Source organism: Mangifera indica, chromosome 2 (assembly GCF_011075055.1).
Source record: "Mangifera indica cultivar Alphonso chromosome 2, CATAS_Mindica_2.1, whole genome shotgun sequence".
In the NCBI taxonomy this organism is placed as follows: Eukaryota; Viridiplantae; Streptophyta; class Magnoliopsida; order Sapindales; family Anacardiaceae; genus Mangifera; species Mangifera indica.
Window position 1 is genome coordinate 17,141,776 of NC_058138.1, and position 10,907 is coordinate 17,152,682.

The window sequence follows — 10,907 nt, forward strand, 5'->3', positions numbered from 1 at the left end:
GAACATATGAATCCCAAATTTGGAAATATTAAAAAATATTTAGTAAGAAAATAAAGAGAAAACATTTTATACAAAGATTAAATGTATAACTAATCCATCATACATGGGAACTTGCGAGCTGCGATTGTAGCCCACTGAATTACGAAACCTTAATTGAATCTGTTTATCACTTTTAACGCTACTCCAACAGTCAAATTAAGATTAGTATAAAGACTAAACACGCCCCATAAAAATATAGCCAAAATCGCTGCATTCGTGGGTAGTTTAGGTATTATCATTGTGAAAATTTGGAATAATATATGAAAAAAAACTCTCCAAGTGCATGGATGGCCAGACCGGCTACTGACAGCTGTCGGTTACTTGTGCATGGCTCGGTAGAATTTCCTTCTATAAAAATGAGCGTTGAAGGTAAGACACAGTCATCACTTTGTTCTTCTCCATTCTCGTTTCTTCCTCCAACTTTCGTCGGTGTAAGTTTAAGACACAGAGAATGTCTCAATAAACATTTGCTAATATTAATTTTTTAAAGATTTATGAATGGGTTTCCGTGTGCTTCTGCAGGCAAAAAGAATGGAGGGCAAAGGTGCTTATAAGAGACTTGGCAATGGGCTGCCTCCTATCCCATTTTCACTGAATAGGAGTAATGGCGGCGCTAACAGAGAAACGATGTCCTCTGAGAATCTGTCAACCACTGTGGACGCTGATCTAGACAAGAAGCAGAAACGGTGGATTGATTTACCCTTCATTTTTGTTTGGATTTAAGGAAAAGAAACTCAAATATTCACATCTCATATTATCTACCATATCCATCAATCCAGCAGGGTTTCTATATAGGGTTTCGACATTGTAGGACATGTTAAATTAAGTGCATGCATTTAGATTTAAAATTAATGCATGATTACATACGCTTAACGTGTTTAAATATTAGAATATAGTCTTCGAGAGTAGTTTTTCAGTTATTTTCTTTGATATATATCTTTGTTACACAGAGTTCTTGCAAGTAGACAATATTCGCAGAAATATAGACTTAAACAGCTCCACTATATCCTGCAACTCGAGACAGAAGTGAAGGCTCTCCAAGTAACCAAATTAAACCAACGTTGATTTATCTTTATACAAAGACTCTCTTAATTGATTCTAATTCTTCTCTGTGCAGGCTGAAGTAGCGATTACTTCTCCCAGGATCAGATATGTTCATCAGCAGAACTCATTGCTTCGAGCAGAAAATAGTTCCATGACGAAAAAACTTAGTGCCATTGCTAGTGAATTTACATTTAAAGAAGGTTAATCCTCTTCCATACATTAAAATATTGTTTTGCCTTTTCTTTAAAAATATATTGTGTTGTTTCAAAAGAAATGAAATTATGAATCATTTTATAAAATGATATGAAATATAATTTTTTTATGCAGCTCAATATGAGGAACTGAAGAGGGAGAATGAGATATTGAAGAAACTCTACCAACTTCAACTACAGGCCACAGGAATGGTCAAATCCAAATCTGTAGATCAGAATGACAAACTAGGATTTAAACCTTATGCTTCAATGTCCTCGCAGATGCTTAACCGGAACATGAATCCATTTGCACCCGGACAGATTTGAAAAGCCCCTCAATCATCTAAAGTTTAATAACATTTTTCTTGCATAATCTAGTTCTTTCTCCCGAGATGTATAACTCTCATTTTTTTTTTTAATTTTTTGTAAGTTTGTGGGGTCTAGTTTATTTTGTTCTTGATTTAATGTAACGCCTGCACTGTCAAACCTTTGCAATTAGAGGGATTTTTTTTTTTTTGAGAAGGGGTTATTTAATTTTGCAAACAGTAAATTACATTTTCGCATCATGGTTTCATACCAAAACATAAATAACATCTTTCCATCCAAAATCAAATTTCCTTAGCGGAAAATGTATACTATAAATGTAAAATAGTCAATTTGCTTATACATACATATGCCAATAAAATTAGATAAAATCAAAATAAATAAATAAATAACATTTGGTCATAGAAAATGTTTCTATCTCTTTCTCATACGTCATTTGCCATGGAAACATCACCAAAACACACTATCACCACCGTCATCATCACTACCATCATCGTCTTCACCACATTCTTTTCCTCCTAGTTCACAAAACTCTCCACCTCCTTCTTCCGGCCAATTAAAAAAAAAAAATCCAGTGTGCATTTAGCTTGGTCACCAATAATGTGATGCACATAAAAATGCAAGTGGTTATGTGCAATAAAGTGCACACCACGTGAAAGATGGAGCAAACACAACAACAACAAGAGTAAGAACAATCTGACTATGTCATGGTATGGTTGAGGTAAGGCGGGGTGTTTGACCAATATGTAGTCATTCCAGTGTTGTCGGTGAAGGTGGCACAACCAAGGTGATGCCAACACGATATAATATTGTCACAATCAAATTGCAACAAAGAGCAAATATCAAAGGTTGCTATATACTATGCTAATAGAATTACATAATCAGTACCTGATCTTTTCTTTCAAAATCAGACTTTTAGAAGCAGTCCATTTCATGTCATTTTTGTAATATTGTGTCAATGGGGCATTACCACTGTGCTTCTCAAGCTGGCAAGGAAAATTCAACAAAGTGAGATGAGATTGCTAGATTTATCTAACCCAAAATTTATTGTTTGCTCAAACAAACCTTAAGAAATGTTACAACATATTGTTAATCTTTTTGGTGAAAACACCACCTCATCTCTTTTCTTCTGCACATATGCAATGTTATGCTACACTCTACATCGTTAGAATAAAATCTTGTCATATCATTGTATATCAATTTTTTTGTTCAATGAACAATATTACTATCAAATATAGAACAATTAGAGGATTATCATAACAGAGAGAAAGGAGAAAATTTGACGAAATGGTGAGAGAGGGAGAGAGAGGTTTAATATATGAGTAACATGATAATTTTAGCGTTTGTATTTTGACAAATCATGTTTTTCATTAATAGAGTTTGATTTTGGGTGAAAAAATATTATTTATATATTATAGGAGTGAAAAAATATTTTTAGGTCAATCCTTGAGGGAATTTAGCCTTTTTGTCTAAGGACATGAAACTAAAGAAATCAAATAGAGAAATAAAGTTTTGAAAACTGCTTTCTAGAAACGCTTCTCCAAAATTGGGATGTTTTTTCATTTATGGGATGGGTTTAACAAAATTTTAATATAGGAGATAAACATAGCTTGAGCGACAAGGATTCACAATTATTCATTTTAAATGTTATATCTCCAATCCATTTGCCTCGCCTATTTTTCAACATATATTCTTTCCTAAATTTGCTTAAAAAACAAACTTAGCAGAAATTAGTTTGTCTACACATTATTCTACTCAATACAATGCACGGCATACTTTACAATGTTTTTCCGAAGAAAATAAAAACCCTCAAGATCATTAAAGATTTGAAGGCACCCCCAACACAAATATTCAATTCTCCTTTCTCAGTAGTTTAATAAAGAGCCATCGAAACAGGACAGAAGGAAGACATTATGATTCATTAATTTGATGGTTGCATATTAAATCAGTGACAAATGACAATGCTTATTTATTTGATTATTACATGACAAAGTTTGTTAACTGAAGCTTATTTCATTAAATCATTAATAATAACACTTGCCAACAAAATATGTGACTAAAATGACACATTAGTCATTTGAGAAAAGGAATCAGTCGAATAGATTAACTTAATTGAACATATGCATTAACCATAAGAACATAAAACATCTTTAAAAATATCGAATCATATATCTTTCCATTTGTAATTGTGGAATCCATATACTTCCTTGAAGATCTTTTATTTTGGTTCATATTTTCGTGTATTATTGATAGAGATTAACTAATATACATGTATCATTGATAGAGATTAAAATTTTTATTATAAGAATTAAACACTTCATTTAGTGTAGACGCCTTAAAAAGTAAATCAATTAATTTTGAGTGTGTGAGGACGTCCACGTGGCATAATTAAGCTGACTAATTGCCTGTATTATCATAATTAAGGTTCCATAGTTGGCTAGTATTCTGTTTGAGGACTCTTGTGTCTTTCTCGTGCATTCAAATTTAACTTTGAATGAGCGACAGCTATCATTTTTCCTATATATTGGTTCATCTTGGTTACCACTAGGAGAGCCCTTGTTTAAGACCTAGTTTTTTTCTCGTAACGGGTGAGTTTGTATTTCAGCCTTGGGTTTGAAAAAAAATAAGGTCTTTTTTAACATATAATTAATCCTTGCTCAGAAGAAGGTAATATTTGCGAAATTGACTGTGATTTTCTATATAAATATAGATCCAGACAAGCATAATAAACTCAGACTAAATCCATTATTATTAAAACATTTTAGGGTTTGTATTATATTTTTCCTGTTAAGGTTTTCAATATTTCTTTGGTACATATAGTGATGTCTTGCTTGTTTTTTTGCCTATTTTGCAGGTAATAAATCCATGGCGGGTATGAACAAATTACAAAATAACGAGAACGGATTGCCACCATCCTACCCTAAAAGCACAGCTAGTAGGAGTTCGGCCATTTCTGTGGGGGTTTCAGCGATCCACCCTTTGACTCCTGGTTCACTTCAAGGTTGGATGAAACCTCGCTTCATGAACCCTGGTGGCAGTGGGGCCGGTAGCAGTGGTGGCACTAAGCCCTATTTTTCACATTTTGATCCTAAAACTACTACCTTACCAATGGTAAGTGATCTTAATAACCAGAAAAGCCAAAACCCATTTCTACGGTCTGATAAGAATCCAATGCCTACTGGCGATAATATTAATTCTGCCAAAACTCAGCCAGTGAGTGCTGCCCTCGACCCTAAAATGGAGGGAAAAAGGCTTAGGAGGTGATAATTCATCCATTGTTATCTATTTTTCTTTGATTTTTAACGTAAAAAGTTGTGATCTTGTCTAAGTCTTAATGTTTTGTTGAAGGATTGTTTCAAATCGGGTCTCTGCTCAGAGATCTAGAATGAAGAAGCTTCAGTATATTAATGATATGGAGAAGAAGGTGAAAGCTTTGGAGGTAACCATATATATCTTTGTCTATAGTTAAAGATTTTTTTGAATCTATCAAAGTTCTTAATTTTAGGCATGCTAACTTCATCTATTTCTATTTTGCATTGACAGGCTGAGATATCCGCGCTCAGTCCTCAGGTGACACTTTATAAAAACCACCAAAAAATGTTGGAAATGGAGCACAAGAGATTGACTCAACGTGTGGCCACTTACACAAACCGCAGCTTGCTCAGAAACGGTAAGCAAACAATTAATTAAAGCCTTACTCTTTAGTATGGGTGTGTGTGGTCTCAAAATCTAAGTGACAAAGTTTTGCTTCTTTTTTCTTTTTTTCTTCAGCTGAAATTGCACAGAACAAAGCGGAAGTCACCAGCCTGAGGCAACTTCACCTGACTCAACTGCAGGAAAGAATGCAATTGTTCCCGTTTTGGGAGTCTGTGGGGCTGGAGGAAATGGCTTTTATGAATTCAAACCAAGGTAAAGTTCATCATATTAACCAGCAATCTTGGTTATGCCAATTTGCTCTCCTTGTTAAATTTTTTTGGGTAATTTTAGGTCTAGATAATTAATTTGTTTGTTCTCTTAAATTTTCAATGAAATTCATGATCTTTTAATTTATTTATCATATATATGTATAAATATTAAACATTTGTGATTAAAAATCAATTTGTTAGTAGTATATAAATGATTTCAAATAGGGTTTTCACTCTATCAATAACGATTTTACCCGCGTTTTTTTGTTATTTAAAAAGTAGTTTTTTTAAGTATAATAAATTTAAATTTGTGTTTATTTACACAAATTTACCATATTTAGATGAGACAAACATATATATATATATGTTAAACATTTGTAATTAAAAATCAAATTTTTAGTAATTCATAAATGATTTTCAATACGGTTTTCACTATACCAGTAATGACTTTCGACACATTTTTTCAGTTTGAAAAACTATTTTGATTTGTTAGTAGTATACAAATTATTTTTAATAGGGTTTTCTTTATACCAATAACAACTTTTAGCGCGTTTTTTTAAGTTTAAAAAGTACTTTTTTTTTAATATAATAATTTTAAATTTGCATTTATTTACACAAATTTACCATACTTGAATGGGGCAAACACTCTAGTGTAATAATTAAGAAGAAGTAAAGAAATTTAAATTTAAATTACATCAATTGGTCGGTCAAAAATTCAAAAAAAAAAGTAATTAACTAAGAAAAAAGGAAAAAGGAAAAAAAATACTATCATATTAAAAAAAATTGAATAAATTAAATTTTAATTTATACTGCAAAGAGATAAAGCCAAATTTGAGAGAATAAATTTTTCCATGTAGGGAGAGATGACAGGATGAGAAATAATTTTTTGTAGAATTCTATCAAATGTTAGTGGTGCTTCATGTAACTGATGGGGCGATGGCGTCAAGGAAAATTCACCTGGTCAAAGAGTCAAACTTTGTAGTAAGCCACGTGGCAAAGAAACGAGTGGCATCTCTCAACCGTTACTTAATTTTCTTTGTCCTCTTCAATTCATTGTTTGAAAAAATTGGCAGTTCAATTATCATTTTATTCTTCTAGTTAATTACTTTCCTCTTTCCTTAATAAACTATTATAGAAGTTTTGAAATAAGTTGCTGTTTTATTAGAGTATATTGTAATTCATAAATGAATAACATCGTTTACTGCACCATTTTTTTTTTTAATTTTTTGGTAGGCCAATATGGAGGGAACACAGAAGTGATGAATAGAATGAAGCAACTGGCAGCCGAATGTGGTGGTCAGTATGCCGAAACTAATGGGATTGACTGGCTCAACGTGGACCTGATGCAACCGCAAAACCCTGGACAGATGACGATGATGCCTGGCTGGGAACTTGGTCTGCAAATGCAGATGTCGAGTCAAGCTGAGCCTCCACCGATAGACAATATGAACTTCAACCTCGGTGGAATAGAGCAATTCCTCAGCTTGAATGGCGGCCAGAATTTTTAATCCTCTTAAGGGGTTCATCGTATCATCAAAATCATTGAGGTTTAAATTTTCTTGCGTCGTAAACCCTTATGTTTAATTTCCTTTTCAGTGCTTGTCGCATGCTTCGTGTTTTGCATGCATGAATAATGGTTTGAACAGTATGTATGTCTGCTGTGTTTTGGGTCCTGGATTATTCTGTTTTGCAAGGAAAAGTTTATATTTCGGAGCCTTTCTTGTTCTGGGTACCGTAAATTTCTTTGAGCCACCAAAATATCTAGGCTTCTATTTTCTTTGACTTAGTTAAGATTTGGCTATAAATGTAACTCCATTAGCAGTTTGCCCAAGGTCCAGTGCCTTAGGTTTTTAAATCTTGGGAAGAGATATGCTACTGTGTTTTTATTCTAGAAAATACAAACAATAGTTTTTTGTAGTCCCAATAATCAACATCAATACTCGGTTACCAATATTACATAATGATATGTATCTCCCTCAATCTATTATTAATAACTATATGACAGTCATGTCTTATTCATTAGAAATATACTTTCCAAGGAAAAAAAAATAGTTAATTGATTTTCAATGTGTAGGATATGCATAGGCAGGCAGCATGAATTGAGTAAAGGAAAACTCAAGCATAAGGCAAATGAGATCAATTTTAACTAATTAAAATATAATTTGATTTCAAAAGAGAAAGGGATGAGTATTACAATGATTTAGATGATAATTTATAAGAAGTCTTGGCGTTACCTCTCATTCCCATTACATAACAATGATCTTAGTGAGATCTTGTTGGTACTTCAACAATGATTTAGATGGTAATTTATAAGAAGTTATTGGTGTTACCTCCCATTCCCATTACATAACAATGATCTTTAGCCTTCCTTCAAGTACCAACAATTGTTCAAGTACCAACAAGATCTCACTAAGAATTCTGTAATTCATATAGTCAGATCCAGAGTACTCGGCAATTTTGGGTTTGTTGCATCGCATTCTTCCTTCAGCCTTCCACGCTTTCTCGGATTTGAAGGCCGGGATGACAAAGAAAGATGCCAAGTGCTTTGAACTTCTTCCCCACGCCATGGCTCTCCCTTGTCTTCTCTAAATTTTGTGCCCAGTGAAAGGCTCAAATCAAGATCATCGGATTTAAAGCATTTCATTCTTTCTTCTATTCCGTTGTATATGCTCGACCTTCTTCCTTCAGGGAGTCCCCATGTTCTCCTGATGCTTGGTTCGGTGAATGAAATTTTTTCATTAATGTGGAGAGCTTCATTTCTTATTTGGTTTGAACCGATGCCTTTTGAGATATTCATGTCATGAAAGCAATTACCAGCGCTTTTACTATATATTTCAGTAGTCATATGTGGCTTGAGCATCCAGTTCCCTTGGCCATTCCAAGAAGCATCATCGCTATACCACAGGAGCATTAATTAATAGAGAGATGTTCAAGCTCTACCCAGAGTGTTTATTGCGCTGAAGTTGACGAAACAAGATTTCTTATTCATGTAGTTTCATAATTCTATACCTGATGTTATTGGAACGTCTGACCCTTTGATCGATATTCTGAAGCATGGGATGGTGCCAAAGATTTTGAGAAAACCGATATGGATGATGAGTCCCCATAATATGCCCTATAGATTGTACTGTTTATGGAAAACATTTTCAAAGATTAGAGAGACGACCAGATAAACCCTAATTTTCAGATTCCATGAATGTGAAGCTGTGTTTACCTCTACCCTGGTCATCAATCTTCTTGCTCCGGTACATCTGCTTCCAAATTAATACAAAAAATATACAACTAAGATTAAGATCATTTTGAAGCAATAGAGAGTACTGAATAGTTCAGAATATAAGAATTTTATTAATCTTGCCTGTAAATGACTCTTGACATGAGCAATACCAAGTCCCTTGATGTTCATTAGTTGCAAAATCAGTTTAGGGGTTGCTCCTACATAAAAAATGAATCAAGTTTAGAAACCATGAACCATCCAATTTATAAAAATGAACAATTTTTTTACAGGAAAAGGTTGATCTTACTTTCTTGACCCCCAAGTCTTTCTACAGCTTGAACAAAACAAAGATGAAGCTCAGGTGTCCATCTAAGCCTCGGCATCTTGGATCGTGCATACGGGCGCACGCCAGTACTAGAGCCGCTGGTCTTCTTTTGATCACTTTCTTCAACTACACTGTTGCTTGAGCTTGTACTAATTTTAGTCTTGTTCTCGTCTTCGCCTTCATCATCGAGCTCATCTCTGTCCAGAAAATTCAACTTCAAGCCATCATCATTAACTTTACTTTCTCTCATGGCTAGCTCTTTCTAGGTCTGAAAGGATTAAGGAAGAGAATAATGATACGCTCCATTAGAAGTAATTATTGACTCTAATTTATAATAAACAACAATTAAACATCATGGATTTCTGCAGGATGTTTGTTGATAATTCTTTCCCTGTCTTTTCCTTTCCCCCTTTAACCTGAAAGACAAAAATGCTTACATAGCTCCAAAGGGTTTACAGAGCAACAGTTTCTACAACTTAAGAAGCTAAGCTCATGCCAAATGACAAGCCCTAACTCTTAAAAGTCATGGCACATGGTTTGAAAATATTCAATAAAAAAAATTGAACAGATGATCGACTGATATATAAAAGAAAGAATTTGAGATGCACCAGTATTTCAGCGCATGGAATTTCATATGTATATGATATCCAATGATGTACATGGATACATACATCTGATAACATGCAACCATGAGTCAGTAGATAAATTAAGGTAATTAGTTAGTTGTTAAATAATTTATTACTTAATTTGGGTGGTGGAGAGTTCTGAAATAATTATATTTAAGTTAGCGAAAAGGCAAAAACTGCACAAAATGATGAATCCAAAAGCAATACAACACCCAGATATTGCCAAGTAAATTAATTCACAAACATTTTCAAATAATGAACTTGTTTATTTGGGCAAGCAAGAGGGGAAGACAGAAACTGAATTAGATGAAGCCTAGAATAGAAGATATCTTGATTCAGAGGGGCGTAAGGAAGACTGTGCTGATGATTCTTGCTGTCGGTGTTCACGGATTTGTCTCTTTGCCTCTTTCCCGTATGAATACAAGCCTAAATATATACAACAAAGCTTGGTTTTTTGTCCTTCTCAGAGATTCCTTTCAACCTCTTGTGGACTTTATTTGATGTATCTAATATTTTTCCTGACATGCGTTGGATTCCATGCTCTCTCCTTATCCTACGCATGTTACTCTTTTGATTCTCTGTAATCACAAAAATTCAAGATATTCTATATGATCTGGGTCGGTTGCTCTTTGCCATGCAGTAGGTAATAATCTTGTAGACTCTTGTTCACAAACCATGCATTACAGCTGAATTAGCCCCATTGGTTTACTTAAGTGATAATAGAGAGATTTTATATATAAAAGAATATGAGTTCAAATCATTTTTAATGATATTTAAAATTAAACTTTTGATTTATCTAATTTACTGGTTATAAAACCAATTACTGAATATAAGATTTTACTTAATGTAGTGAATTTTGTTTTGAAGGTATAATTATTTAGAAATAATATAAGTTGAGTTGCTAAAGATGATATTGATTATGTCATCATTTAAACTGAACATTGATTTATTAAAATACTACCAAAGAAACACTCAATAGAAAGTTTATAATAAAGTCTTTGAGTTCCTAATCCTAACCTTACACATATCTTGTATTTGTATATTTAAATTGTAAACCATAAAAAAGGGTGGCCGATCATCTTTATCAAAGAAATAGGTTATCAACTTTGATAGCGATTAATATTTAAATAACATATAATATACTCAAAATGTCATTTCTTACCAAAAAGAAATTAATAATGTAATAATCAAAGTATATATGCTAAGAGAATTAGGTCATTTGTAGTTATCAAAAGGGTG

At 33.3% G+C, this 10,907-nt stretch overlaps 3 protein-coding genes across 3 annotated transcripts; 2 read left to right on the forward strand and 1 right to left on the reverse strand.

The window, feature by feature from the left end:
• Positions 1 to 326: 326 nt before the first annotated feature.
• On the forward strand, positions 327 to 1,601 carry LOC123208626 (basic leucine zipper 19-like). Its single transcript, XM_044626156.1, has 5 exons — positions 327 to 470; positions 562 to 725; positions 990 to 1,080; positions 1,157 to 1,283; positions 1,411 to 1,601. The coding sequence occupies exons 1-5, from the start codon at positions 327 to 329 to the stop codon at positions 1,599 to 1,601; spliced, it is 717 nt and encodes a 238-aa protein (XP_044482091.1).
• Positions 1,602 to 4,460: 2,859 nt separating this feature from the next.
• LOC123196698 lies at positions 4,461 to 7,242 on the forward strand. Its single transcript, XM_044610785.1, has 5 exons — positions 4,461 to 4,858; positions 4,947 to 5,037; positions 5,142 to 5,268; positions 5,370 to 5,507; positions 6,737 to 7,242. Exons 1-5 carry the CDS (start codon positions 4,464 to 4,466, stop codon positions 7,009 to 7,011), a joined length of 1,026 nt encoding a protein of 341 aa, XP_044466720.1. The 5' UTR covers positions 4,461 to 4,463; the 3' UTR covers positions 7,012 to 7,242.
• Positions 7,243 to 7,928: 686 nt separating this feature from the next.
• LOC123208627 (transcription repressor KAN1-like) lies at positions 7,929 to 9,308 on the reverse strand. Its single transcript, XM_044626157.1, has 5 exons — positions 9,025 to 9,308; positions 8,859 to 8,935; positions 8,718 to 8,754; positions 8,513 to 8,630; positions 7,929 to 8,397 (listed from the first exon to the last, which is right to left on the reverse strand). Exons 1-5 carry the CDS (start codon positions 9,290 to 9,292, stop codon positions 7,929 to 7,931), a joined length of 969 nt encoding a protein of 322 aa, XP_044482092.1. The 5' UTR covers positions 9,293 to 9,308.
• Positions 9,309 to 10,907: the final 1,599 nt, after the last annotated feature.